General features: G+C 41.6%; 1 protein-coding gene across 1 annotated transcript in view; it reads right to left on the bottom strand.

The window, feature by feature from the left end:
- Positions 1 to 7,437: 7,437 nt before the first annotated feature.
- The window catches only part of LOC103775640 (sickle tail protein homolog), a gene marked incomplete at both ends in the record, with an annotated part of 55,829 nt that continues 48,932 nt past the window's right edge, over positions 7,438 to 14,334 (bottom strand). Inside the window, 2 exons of the mRNA XM_008943110.1 lie at positions 7,438 to 7,490; positions 7,920 to 8,024. Of these exons, the coding sequence (XP_008941358.1) occupies positions 7,438 to 7,490; positions 7,920 to 8,024 (158 nt within the window). The remainder of the gene's footprint in view (positions 7,491 to 7,919; positions 8,025 to 14,334) is intronic.

Below are 14,334 nucleotides of genomic sequence, written 5' to 3'. Positions count from 1 at the left end.
GCAGCAGCACCTGCAACAAGCAGCAGCACAGCCTGAGCTCACCGGCAGAGAAGGTGCAAACATGACCCTTCTCTGCCCACTGAATCCACACGTTATTTCACACAGACGGACAAGAAAAGAAAATTACAGCTGCAAATGGTCAATATTAACAGGGGACCGGCACCTCCTTATCCAACATACTTTCCCAGCAGACTGTGCAGTATCAGAGCATATCTGTGCTGGAACCTTAGCCATATCAGAGCGATGCACTACACGAGACTGCTTCCTAGCACAAGTAGTGGACACAGGATAACAAACTGTAACTGCAGATTACACAAAAAAGCAGCAAATCAAATTGGTGGTGAAAGTAGCTTCAGGATTGTCCTCCCAGGAGCCATCTGAGACTGCATTGATGCAAATTCACAGAGCTCCTGCACTGCATATTTGTTGATTAATTATCACTGGAGAGAGATTCAGTCAAACTGCCAAGTGTGGGGAAAAGATTTCTAGAGAGAACCGCTTTGCTGCTTAGAGTACAATTGCCTTATTTCTACCAGGTGTCTCCAACAGCTACCGTATGAAACCAGGAGAAGAGAAACGAAATGATGGTGTGGCAGAGAACTGCTCTCCAGTCACGCTGCATCCACCCACTCCCCTTTAGTTTGTCATTTGTTCAGGTCTGTGTTTCCAAAGAAGAACAGCGTAATAAGGAAGTGAGCTGAGCCACACTCTGAGAATAACCATCTGTGTCCTCACAAGACTTTCTTTGTTAAATAAACCTATTCCTCTACACCGCATCAATGTCAAGCTTGTTACTTTCAGGTTCAAGTACCTGGGAAGAAGCTTTATTTACAGGGTACAAGCAAATTCCAGCTCATCAGCTAATAGTCATGTTACAGCTTCTCCTAGCGATTTGCACTTACACACCCATATTCTTTCTTCTGTGTCCCCTCCCCACCGACTACAGGCAAAATGATAGACTGTCAGTAGGACACACTTCATTTTGTAAGTCCAGCATTATGTAGCCCTGCATATTATTCTCATCACAGTGCCAGATCTACCTTGTCCCTTGGGCTCAGATGGCTCTGATGGCTGCTTTTCCCTCAACTACTGCATTATCACCTCCTCACTACAAGACAACAAGGTCTTGCCAATAAAGGGCAACTCAGCTGGTGAAGGTCTAGAGCACAAGTTTTATGAGGAGCAGCTGAGGGAACTGTAGTGGTTTAGCCTAGAGAAAAGGAGGGTGAGGGGAGACCTTATCGCTCTCTACAGCTCCCTGAAAGGAGGTCGTAGAGAGGCAGGGGTTGGTTTCTTCTCACAAGTAACAGGAGAAGAGGAAGTGGCCTCAGGTTGCACCAGGGGAGGTTTAGGATGGATATTAGGAAAAATTTCTTCATATATAAGGTTATCAAGCACTGGAACAGGTTGCTCAGGGCAGTGGTTGAGTCACCATCCCTGGAGGTATTTAAAAGACATGTAGATGTGGTGCTCAGAGACATGGTTTAGTAGTGGACTTAGAAGTGTTAGGTTAATGGTTGGACTCCGTGATCCTAAAGGTCTTTTGCAACCTAAATGATCCTCTTCTACGATTATACCATTCCTTACTTCATTTTCTTCCTTCTCTATGAATAAAACAAAAAATCTGGGGAAACAGAAAATAACTCCTTGATGGATATGCACTGGGATTTTGGTCATCATTTATTCTCACAAGCACACGGTCTATCAAGCTCAATGAAATCCAACAGAAACTAAGTGTTGGGAGCTTTTTTTCCCCTGTTCATGGCAAATTTTCAGTACACTAAAAAGCATGACACATTTTTCTGGCTGGAATGAGTATGAACCCAAGAGTGGTATTACCCCAGCCGTCTCATCCCTAGTAGTCTCTTCAATTAATGAAGCCTCTAAATATGCCCAAGTGGGTACAGCTCAGCATAAAAATGCGTCATTATTCCTTTGCCAACAAGTGTGGATCCCTCAAATGTAGCCTTCACAAAATTCACTTGGAGGAAGCATTTTTAAAGGATGGAAATTACACCAGCCTATTTTTATTTAAAAGTAGACTAAAAGGTTTCTGAAAATCCTACTTCTTGCTTTACCTACATTTGCAATTCCTGTCAATAAAAGCACAGGCCCCTCTGGCTGCACCTGTGCTATCTAAGGTGTGGCATGCCACAGGCTTCAGGAGAGATGCTCAAACAAAAAGCTGTTCTAGCCCAGTGCTGACGGTTGTAATGCTGTACCTTACCTAAACGTGCTCCAGCTAGAGCTGCTCGGCGCTTCAACAGCGGCACTTTTCATCTCACTGCTGAGCAAGCTGCTGCACAGTTTTGCTCTACTCCAGTGTGATTCAATGCTCTCTTGACTTTCAAGGAGCTGATTAACAGAAAGCAACACTCAAGAAATAAACAGTTCTTGTTCACTGGCATTCTGTACCCACTCCATGCCTCAGTCTAATTTATGCTAATACTTATCTGTCTACATGGCGACTACAGTTTTTCCTACTGTCAAATGTCTATCTCCCTCCCACACGGACTATTTTTAATTTATTTTTTTTTTTAAATAAAAGGATATTTAATTCATAAACCCTACAGACAGAAACCACCAGAGAGTCTGAAAAACGTGGATAAACCTCCAAGAGTTCTGATCCCTAGCCACAAATCTGGACTATTTCTGAAAGCACATCTACCTTTCTGCTATTCTTTGCCTCAAGCAAAATCTCCAAGACCTCAGCCCTCAACCCTGTGATGATGCAGCCAAGGCATGAATCAGTCCCCACCAGTCCCTCTCCCCACGCTGGACCCCAGTCAATTCACATACTTTCTCAGGAAGGGGTGCCGGCTTTCCTTTTAGTCTAAATGAACTGTGATTGCTTCTGTAAACAAGAAATGTCTCCGACGCCCTACAGAGCATCTCTCCTCCTCCACTGCTGCCTCAGCCACCTCCTCTCACCCTTAGGCACTCTCAGCTGCCATGATGTCCCCGCTGCTGAGTGTGCTCAGAGCCTATGAACCACAACATGGGACTCCCAAGGGTGTCAAACACAACTGCCGATACTGAGTGAGTATGGGAGTGCAGAAAGGACCAGCAGCTGATTTCTCAGAGATATTTTCATCTGAAAAAAAAAAGAATAAATGGGCAGCTGAATGAGGTGCTGCTCCATCTAGGGAGTATAGATCACTTTTGGAAATAGTCCCAGGCTGTAGCTTTGCGATTAGGTGTGTGGCCAGATGGACTGAAGGGAAAGAAACAGCACTGGCTCTCAGGTTTTTAACTAAACCCTTGCTGGAGCGAGTAAGGCGGCCTGAATGCAAAACCCCTCCACAACTCCCAAATACTCTGGGCAAAAACCAAACATTAACTTTTATTTTACATAGGCTAATGAACTAAGCTTCCAGTTTTAAAGTATAAAGAGACCTGATGTGCAGAAAGGAGAAAGATCTGCTATTTGCCCAGGTTCAGGAAGGTCAGGAACACAACTTCCACTCCCTGACACTTGACCTTTGCTATGGTTGCAAAGACACTGCTCTCCTTCCGTTTTCCAGATTTTATTTCTCTTCCTAAAATGCTAAGATTTTATTTTGAAGCAGGCCAGAAAGAAAGGCTATTAGACAGCACGCAGCATTGTTTCTTCTTAAATTACTCATCTCCTTATTAAAGAGCCATAACATTTTCAAGCCTCATTTTGGGAGATGTGACAGTTCTGTTTCCATCCTGTTAGAATCCACTAAACGAACAGGCAAACGCAGTGTTAAGTTGCAATTCCATCATTAAAAACCTCTTACAGCAAGGGACTAAAGCACTGTTAAAAGAGTAGAATATTCTCTCTATGTATTAGTGTGCAACTTTACCTCATTGATCCAGAACGAATTCAGGGTCACGTTTTACTTGCAAACTCTGACAGAGTTCAAAGACTGGTGAGATCTGTCTTTGAATCTGAGATAAGCAAGCAGGTATGGGCGATGTTTTTAATTCACAGATCATTGCAGCATGAGTTTTGCATGTGAACGAGGCACACCAGATATGCAGAGGTGACAAGGCAGTTCACAAAGAATGAGGAATCAAAACCAAGCCCTACGTGTGTAATAATTCTCCCTGCTGCTATCTTCCTCTCTTGGCTTGTACTGGTGATGTCAGTGCAGAAAGACATACTCATTGATCCCTTTTCAGGAAATACTGAAATGTCCTTCTTCCTCTTCCAACAAGGCAGCAACTAGAAAGAACTATTGCTTTATTTTGATAATCCATGATACAACTGATCTCAATTTAATCAATGAATCCAGGATTTAATCTATCAGTCTCACCACCGGATGAATAAAAATATGACAGGAGAGAGAGTAGGTGAATATTTCTCAACAAAATTGTTTGTAATCTCAAGGAGATTCTTCCTAGTATGGTTTGGTTTAGAGTCACATGCGGTTCCTAAGCAGAGTCCCTTGATTACATTCACTTTTGATGAACTGAAGGAGGTTATAAGGATTCAGTCACAGGATTTCTCCTAACATTGGTAGAAGAGACAGAGTTTGTGGAAAGTTACTGCTCTTTGAACCTACCCCTCATGAAAGAATTCAGCCTAAAGGGAAAAAAAAACATAAGAAATGCAGACAAATGCGATCACTACAGGCTCATTTTCCCTGGAAAAAAAAAGTGATTTTATTTATGCTCTTTAATATTTGAGGCTAAAGAATCTGCTAGACTGGCAAAGCCAAAATATGTTAAATACAACAGTTTGGTTTATAGGAAATACCAGAGTATTTACAATCTAGCTACCTAGATTTAGCTAGGATTTAGAAATTTGGGGTTCTTTCCCTTCCCAAGTGAGCTAATTTCCTTTTTTTTTGCAAGAAAGTCTGCTATCATTGGAATACATACTATAAAATACAATGTTGGTTCAACATTGATGAGCCAATTTTATCCTGCACAGATGTTTTATTGTTTCAGCAGGGGAAGCAATTCAGTTTCTGCTTACCAGTGCTCTAGAAAGGACTGCTCAATCAACATTTCATACCACTTTTTCTTTCAAATAGACTTTGAAATTGTTAAAACTGGTATCTCAGTGCACAGTTGTCAAGTAGGATTGTATACTAAGAGTCGACTGTCTAAATGGCTATACTTAGTAAGGGCTGGAGTGAGCTGAAGACCAAAACAGCGGTCAGCAGAAGTGTTTCTAGATGCTGCTGACACTTTTAAACCCAAGCCTATTTAAAAAAGGAGAAACGTGCTGTAGCATATTCTGGCAGGTTGCCTAATATTCAAATAAATAGGGACTGCATTGACCTATTATACCCTTTCAGTGCAATTTCAAAAGCAGATGCAGAAGCAAAATATTCTATCATACAGGACTATTCTATTAGAAAGCCATCTTCAATAATAGCTGATGTGGGTTACAGTATGCTAGTATACTGGGGTCAGCATCACACCTTGCTTCCCTTACCTGCTACAATTTAATTTTGTAGCTGAGTCACACTGGAAGGACAGGATTTAGGGATACAGATGCTGGAGGAACAACTATACTTGCTAGTACTGACAGGGATTCTTGCAAATGGCTGGCTGCATGGTTGTGCAGCCATCTCCCAGCTGATCAGAAAGGTATCTAATGCACAACCTAAATACTAGTGTCCTTATTCACATGCTGGACACGGGCATGGCTGTGTGACAGTCATTGTTTTTGTCAGCACATGACAGATGCTGATCTGCTCTTTTGACAGTAAATTATATGCTCCACCCTTCGCCCCCCCCCCCAGACACGCAGCTGTTAAGACGTAATGTTGCTGTTTCAGGGACGTGTGTTCAGTCACACAATAAGGTAATGAGTGACAAGTCTTCGGGAAGAACAGCAGCAGGAAATGGCTAATGCTCAGATGAACCATACTACTCTGGTGGGCTGGGTGGGACTTCCACTCTGAGGAATCCCCACCTTTGCTTTGTGTAGGGATGTTTTCCAAATGAATATTATTCCATTTCTCATTTCATGAGAGCACATTCACAAACACACTCACAAATCACTGAACAATTTAGGTTGAAAGGGACCTCAGGATGTCATTTGGTCCGAAGTCCTACTCAAAGCATGGCTCATGTAGATCAGAATCTCCCACTCTGTGCCTCCCACAAAGTATTTATTTGAATTAGTCAAGCACAAAGGAAAGCAGAAAGGCTGAACAGCAACACAATACAAAGAGGAATACAAGCTACGTGTGTGCAGGTTTTGATGGTTTCATAGGTGCTTTGTATGAGACGATGCCTGTGCTAGTGGGAAATACCATACAACATATTCCATGTATTATGACACCGAAATAGGGAAAAGTCTAATAGCATTTTTCAGTTGTTTTGAAAAATTATGGACTTTTCAGTAAGTTGTCTGAGACTGATAAATTACAGCTTATTTCTTCACAGCCTGAAATATTGCTCCCCCCATCCAGGACCCAGCAGGAAGGGAAAAGCTGGAACGGGACTAGAGAGCAGCTTGGGAGCAAAGCTCAAGCACTAGGACTTCAGCTCCTTCTCTCTTGCACATGCTTGATAGTTTCCAGGTCTGGGTTAATTTCTGTCAGTTACAGGGACGTACTGCAATTCCAGATAAACAGGAATCCTGAACATGAACTAACAGCTCCAACAGAAAGGCTAGTTAAGAGCGTAATAGATTTGCTAATAAAAGTGTGTGGTTTACTACCTGCTAGAGCACGGGCCTCCCTGTGGGAACAGCATTACCAGGAAGTCGGCAGCTGCCTTTATTTGCATTCGGTTCCCCACAAAGGGTGAGGAGCAGGCATACAGACACACGTACACCCTGGAGACATAGCCAGCAGCAGCCCGTACACAAAGAGCTCCAATCATATGGAGATATTCTTTCGTAACAGCCTTAACTCCATCTTTTAAACTCTTAACAGCTCTCCAAGTGGGAAGCCAAAGTGAGACCAGCTCTTACTAGCTTCATAACTGATTCTTGCGCAGAACAGTTAAGGCACATGCTAATAATTAATTACAGATCAACACAACTTAATTAAGGAAAGTGCTTCTTGCTGACTACTAAATTCCTTAGTGTCATTACACATGCAGCATCCTACAGACAGAAGAACCTTAGAGAAAAATTCAGGTGACCAAAACAGGAATTAAACATTTAGCCTTCTACAGCAATCTGGATACATCTGGGGTTAATAATAGATATATACTACAGACGGGATGAGTCACTGGAAAATCCACCATATGCAGAGACCCTGTATCTCATTTAAACCACTCAGTGCAGATGTGAGATTCATTCCAAACATCACCTCAACCTGTCAGAAATTCCCTCTTAACAAAGATGTGATTGACTCCCACATCCTGAAGTTAAACTTCAGTTCTGACAGTAAAGCAATGGGAATTTAAGAAAATTTGACATTTGCCTAAGCTGGGATGGTAGTAATGTTAGAGTTATTTGCATAGCTGAAAAATTTGTAAATTGGAAGTGAATTATCTTACCTGCAGTGTCTATGCTGCTCTTGCTGGACACAATTTTCAACATCATCTTCTCACTAAGTAATAAAAATAAAAATCATAATTTTAACTCACTAACAATAAAACTGTAGTTAATGTTACAACCAGCAAATTAAATGGCCATTTCTAGCATATATAATTTAATTTAAATCACCAATAGCCTGTCAGTTGTTTTGTTTTAAAATCAGCTTTTAATACAAGTTAAGCAAGGAATGGAGTACAAGCAGCAGAAAGCACAGAGATGTAGCTACATTAATTCTTTTTTTAACACAAAGAAGAGTAATGCAGTTAATCTCCATCTACCATTTGGCATATTCTTCCTCTCTGCCTAGCATTCTCATGGGGATGATAAAGGTATTTTAAAATGATTGAGCATTCAGGGTCTTTTACTACATTCAAATATTATTTTTGTTGATTGATTACTAAAATTATTACAGAGAAACAGATTTAATGAATTCTTTTTTTACCTAGAGGCATCTTTGCTATTACTTGTATTTGGCCCTTTAAAAAGCGCAGACTGAACAAGACCAGTTAAACTGGCAATCTGTTTCTCCATGGCTTGTATCCTCTCTCTGTAAGACAAGAGAACCGTTTGTTAAAGCCAGATAGATTTGCTTTCAGACTTGTTTTTCTAGGTGAATATTACCACAGGCTTGGAAAGACACTACAGAGTGTGCAAAGGCCTATGGGTACCAGTTTGCATATACCCTGTTGCAGCCGCTTACCGTATCCTGATTTGGACAGCTTTTGCATGGTAACAGACAATAAAAAAAAGTTATTTGCATGGTTAAAAAAACCCAAACAACAGCCCACCCAGACAACAAACTTCTAATGATCTCACAAGACAGGCACCTTAAACAATCAGCTAATGCCTCCTGTAAATAGTGAAAATATATATATTTTTTTTCAGCTTTACATGTAACTTTTCATTTAATTGGCCATTATTTCTTGGTCAATAGTTTTGTCTGTATATACAGTTTCGGGATTAAAGACTTTATACTCTTTCTTACTATTTTACTTTCCCCAAACCCAGGATTTTTGTCTGTGAAGCATTTAATCCGCCCAAGCTGACTACTTTCCACTCCAAATCCTTTTCACCTGACATCACAACTGTCTGCTTTGGAAAGGACAGCAATGTGACAAACAGGCACAGGACACCAAATCCAAACTGTACAGCAACATTACCATAAAACAAATTTGCTTGCATGCACATGTCCTGAGAAACTTCTAAAAAGCACATGAAAAGAGATGAAGAAGAAATGTAATAGATGCGTTAGAAGAAAGAAGAAGAAGATGAATGATGAAGAAGAAATGCAATAGATGTAGTGTTCTACATAGGTACCAAAAGCCACAGAACAATGATGGCTATTTTTTTGGATTGGAAGGCTAACATTTATGTGTTTATCTGCTTACACAAATGCATATATTAGTCAGGTACTTCCACCAAAACAGTCTTTTGCTCACACAGGCGCCTGCTTTCACATGCCAGTATGTCAATGACACATCACAACAGACACACGTCAACATGGGACCTCAGTACCTTCTGAAAACACACCCCTAATATGCCAGCAGTTAAGTGACAGGGGAGACACAAAAAAGCAAATACTAATAGCAGGCTGTGATTTTGGAAGATGACTGGGAACAAAATTTCTCAAAAGAGAAAATGATTAAGACCAGCAGTGATGACTGATGAAAGAAGACGGCACAAACACACACAGCCCCAGACTCAGTCTGCTGCAGGCACTATCCATCACCACTGTGGCATCCTGCGCACAGAGGAGCAGTCAAGCTCCAGCCACCCACAGCTCTGATTGCCATTTGGTGGCCAAAGCAAGAATGACAAGCAATAAGGGCCATATAAACTCAAATGTAGATACCAATACCAGGGAAAAGCAACCTGATATGATACAAAGCGGTGAACCAGCCCAGATTAATTATTTCATTCACATTCAGAGAATGAAGCAAGAGGTTTGCTGGGATAGAACACAGATACCATAGCTAGAAGAGATTCTGTTTGAGACAGCCAGACATTAAGAAACCAGGGAAGCAAAACAAGTGATGAAATGCCAGCAGACAGGAGAAGGGAAGAAGAGAGTGCTCAGTCAGTCCCCGGCTGGCAGGCGTGTTCTTACTGCGATTTACTGCAGCATGCACATCTTTGCTGTCTTCATGCTGAAAGGTGGAGACTAGGAGGAGACAAGTGAATCTGACCTCATTCATTTCAAACCAAGAAACACGCTACAGAATTTCCACTACTATAAATGTTAAAATAAGAAAGTGGTTCAGGTTACTGTAACCTTTGGAACAAAAACAAGTACTAAAAGCCTGGGATAAATATATTCTAACAAACTTTAATGCAGCACTTTTGACACTTAATAATGAAAACATTTTTTTTTCCCCAGATATTCATCACAAAACCTTCCTGGAACTAAACTCAATTGGAAGTCTATCTGTTTTACCGATTCATAAATATGATGTTTTTTCCATCCCACATTCGATAATCTGGAAACAATTTTCTGCTTCAAAAGAGATTACGGCAACACAAAGCTGATCTTGTCCTTTGCCATGAAATCTAGGAAAATATGTTGTTAAGAGGGAGAGGGATGTTCTAGAGATAGGAGATGATGAAAAACGAATGAAATACTGGAATCAATTGCACAGAGCACATTATTTTTCATATGGTAAAAGTATTAAGAATGCAAAGAATCTGCATGGGCTCTGGAGTTACTCCATTGAAGACAAGGCAGGATTTTTCCTGTAGACGTTTCACTGTAACACCCAGACTCCTTATGGCCATCAGCACCAAACATTTCAAACCCAGGCGTGTGAAAGGAGGTGCCTTTTAAGACACTATATAACCTGATTTTTGTGAGCTGGCTGTCTGACTGAAGGTGATGGGAGGCAGTGTGCTCCAGCAAGGGCAGGGTGGGACATGGATGTGGCATAAACAGCCCGGTGGTGGGGCCATGCCCTGGGCTGATGTGGCTGGAGGGGTGATGGACCAGTCCTGCTGTCCACCACAGAGCGCCAGTGGAGCAGGAACACTCTCTGCAGCCACCTCCTTCCCCTCCAGCTTCCCTGTGAAAAGCTGGAGCAACCTCGGCTCTGGAGGGAGAAAATGAGCAACTTCTCCAGCCTGTGCCAGGCTGGGCTCTATCAGGGATGCCGGAAGTGTCATGACAGTTGTACATTTTTGGTTCTCAACATTATGTTCTCTACTCCTGACTGTGCTCCCTGCTGTGGAGAGGGAAGGTGAGGGGAACAGCCTGGCCCCGCCATCCCTCCCCGCATGGCAGGTCAGGGTTTCCAGGGCAGGGAACAGCCTGGCACTCCAGGGACGTGGGGCAGGCTGGGGCCCCCATGGACAGGGCAGGCCAGGACATGCCAGGACATGGACAGGAACACTAGGAGAGAGAATCATGAAGAACAAAATGCAGTGGTGCCTCCTTGCTGGCAGTGGTAGCACAGGAAGGCTGAACTCTGGCTCCATTCCCAGATTAACTTCCCAGATAAATCTGCAACTCTCCACCACCCAGGAAGAGCAGGGAGGGTCCCTTCCACAGAATCTGGGACAGAAATGGCTATTTTATCAGCCTGAGCACAGAAAGGCATTGTTCCACATTGTTTTCCTGTGAATGCTGGGAGAGTCAGAGGTGGTAGTATGGTGAAGGAGGAAAGGAGGGGACAAGGTCAGAAGTGACTCCCAGCTCTAACACGCCTCTCTGCCAAACTTGGCTTTGGCTTGTCACAGACCTTGGCTATCCAAGCAGGAATGGAGCCTTGTTCTCCCTGGCAGCCTGATCCATGACCCTGGCGCCAGGAATGTCCAGGCACTGGGGCCCTGCCTTAGCATCTCACTCTCCTATTCAGCAGAAGCAGAACAACCCCTTTGTTTCTCCAGGAACTGTACCTTAAGACATCAGATTTCACCACCAGGTTTCCTCCTTACAGCTTCACTGATGTTTGATGTCATTCCTTCTACTGCGCTTAACTGCAGGTATTCCCAAGCAGGGTACAGCATATTGCTGAATTTGGTACTCAATTCTCACAGCAATGCTATTTAAGTGTGACATCCATGTTCCTTCCCTTTCCTGGGGACATCTTTAATATTCACATCACTGAGAGGATACATCATACTAGAACTGGGCTGTGTAACTGTTCATTCATACTCCTGTTCAACCCCAGGCTGTGCTGCACATCATCTGTAACGTATGTACTCAAGTAAGCCTGGCACCATGAACTAATTGGCACACTATCCTGGAGAAAGATTCTCAGTGACTTCATATTGTATAGTTAAACCCTGAGTGAAGTCTGTATAGTAATCAAAAAGAGGGTCAGAGACGGGGAAAAATAATTATTTTTTTTCTATATTACACTATGAGAGAAACATTTCCTTAAGAAAATTTTTATTTCACTGGAAAAAGAAAGGAAACAGGAGTAGGCTGCCTTTCCCCATGGCTTCCCTAGAACCAACTGAAAGTGTCACAGTCAGACTTCACCTCAAAGTCTTCCCCCAACAATACAGTGGATATTCTGGAAGGGTGTGAAGCAACGATCAGCAGAACGCTTCTGCAATCTGCTCTCCTTCCAAGAGAAAGATACACACAGATGAATATTTCAGTCTTCTAAGAATAAGGTTAAACTCAAACTTTCTACAGCTTGAAGCTAAAGGGAAAAGGAAAGCTATGAAGCACTGCTCAGCTGTGCTGAGTTGTTGACAACTCTTATCCAAAAGCCTGCATTTCATCTTCCTACAAACAGTTTCTCCAACAGAAGGAAGCCCAAGTACCATTTACCTTTCCTTCATCCTGTATGGGTCATTTGCATCCGTCATTTCCTGCCTGGTTATTCAACACCTTTCATAAAGGAAGATGCAATTTTGGCCCTGTGGAAAGTGTCTAAGAGAGTGTATCTGCAAAGTCTACCTTTATTATATAATTGTCAGTGCATTGCTGATGGAGTCTTCCATGTCTATAGAAGACATGTCTATGTCATACACTGTAAAGCCATATTTATGGCTTTACAGTGTATGACCATTTTTTCCTAATATTTTTCCATCCATAATGTATCATATCAAACAATAAAGCAGTTTCTTGATGGGAACCATATCCAAGAACATATATGTGACCATTACATTTTTAGTCTTGAACTGCAAGCCACAAGCTGTGAATGTCATGACTTTTTGCTCAGCTCTATCACCATGTTTTCTCACTAATTTGGCATAAAAAAGAAGAGGACAAAAGTGTTTAGACAGAAGAGAACTACAATACACTCCTGAAATGCTTTTGGAGGAAAAACATTCTATAGAGCTATTTTGCTACGCTAAGGATTATAATTTAGCTAGTAGTAGCATTTATTATATACATATTGAGCACTATCAAATAACCTAGAATTTTGCAACACAACATATGTTTTAAATGCAAAGTATGTAAATTAAATGGCATTTAATTTAATGCACTTTTGGATAAACAGCTTCTTTTCAATTTATCAACATTTAAACACTTGTTTTGCTTGTAGTAACTTCAAGAACTGCCCATCATAAACTACATAAATGGGCCATCCAGAAATATGATAGAAAATAACTGTTTAAACAATTAATTTTCACTAAAAAAAAAAAATAATTTTTTTCTTCCTGTAAACCTCAGTTTTAAGAGATGATGAATCCTGAAAGATGAACTACTGCAACCTATTGCAACTTCTAATATTTCTGTGCATATGAATACCAACATATTTTATTTTTAAAATCTCCTTGAACTTGTTTCTCCTCACTGTTGCAGAAGAGCTTTACACAAAACTTTTATGGTAAGTAAGTTACTGTGAGAATTCATTCAACGCTTTGTACCACCGAAGTAGCTACCTTGAAAATACCCAAGGTAAAACAGACATAGCAAGGAATTACATGAAGCAATAAAATGCCCCTCAACCCTGGCTTAAATAAAAGATTTGACAAAACTGGCTTCTGCAATACAAAACTAAAATGGATTGTCCTGAGGTTGGACAGTGCTACTTGAAGGCAATTTCCACAAAGAGGTGGCACAAGAAAGATATTATTTGTTCTCAGCACACTCCACTTGCATGTAGGGTCCTCAGCCTGAATGAGTCAGGATGGGGAGTCTCTCTTGTCACAGTGCAAAAATGCAGAAGACCTCCCTCCTCAGCATCCCCAAGGCTAACAGATACTCAGTCTGCCTTCTCTTTGCTGCTCCCCCCCACCTGACACTGTCTGCATGCAGGCTGACTGAACACAGCACCATTTGCTTCCTGTGGCCTGGTTTTTAGGTCCTTTGCGCAGTCATCAGCAAACGGATAGTGTGCATGACAGAGCAGCATACACATTTTACCATGTCTGGGAGAGGATGAATTCAGCCCCAGCTCTCCATTCTCAAAATATTCTTGCTCATAGAAGCAAGCCCTGCTGTGCTGCTTATGGTTGTAAACTGGACGTCCAATACAACAAGGTATGGGATACCTTACTGCCATTACATAGGCCACCCTTCAGGTGTTCGTAACAACCTGGTAACAATTTAGCTGCTGCTGAAGCAGGAAAAGAGCACCTCAGCCTGGATACCCTTAGTGTTCCTTGTTTAGTTTAGTGCAATCTCAACAGTGTTTGTTTTCAAAGTTTATGAAATCATTACAAAGCTACAGTAAGGCTTAAGGTATTTTGTATCCACAGAACGCAAACCCGATTCTTAATATTCCAGTGGTTACAAAACACACAAATTTGGATAAATTGCTTTTAGCATTTACAATTGTTTTTTAAAAAGTCACACTTTCTCAAGGTTAAAAAAACCCACAACCTGGAAGGGCAGCTTTCAGAATTATTTTTTCACTGCCATGTGGCTAATACACACCATGATGAATTTTAAGGTCATGTACTTA

This window comes from Merops nubicus, unplaced genomic scaffold, assembly GCF_000691845.1.
Source record: "Merops nubicus isolate BGI_N331 unplaced genomic scaffold, ASM69184v1 scaffold24706, whole genome shotgun sequence".
NCBI lineage: Eukaryota > Metazoa > Chordata > Aves > Coraciiformes > Meropidae > Merops > Merops nubicus.
Note: the sequence above shows the minus strand (reverse complement) of the source record. Positions and strands in the feature narration are given on the sequence as shown.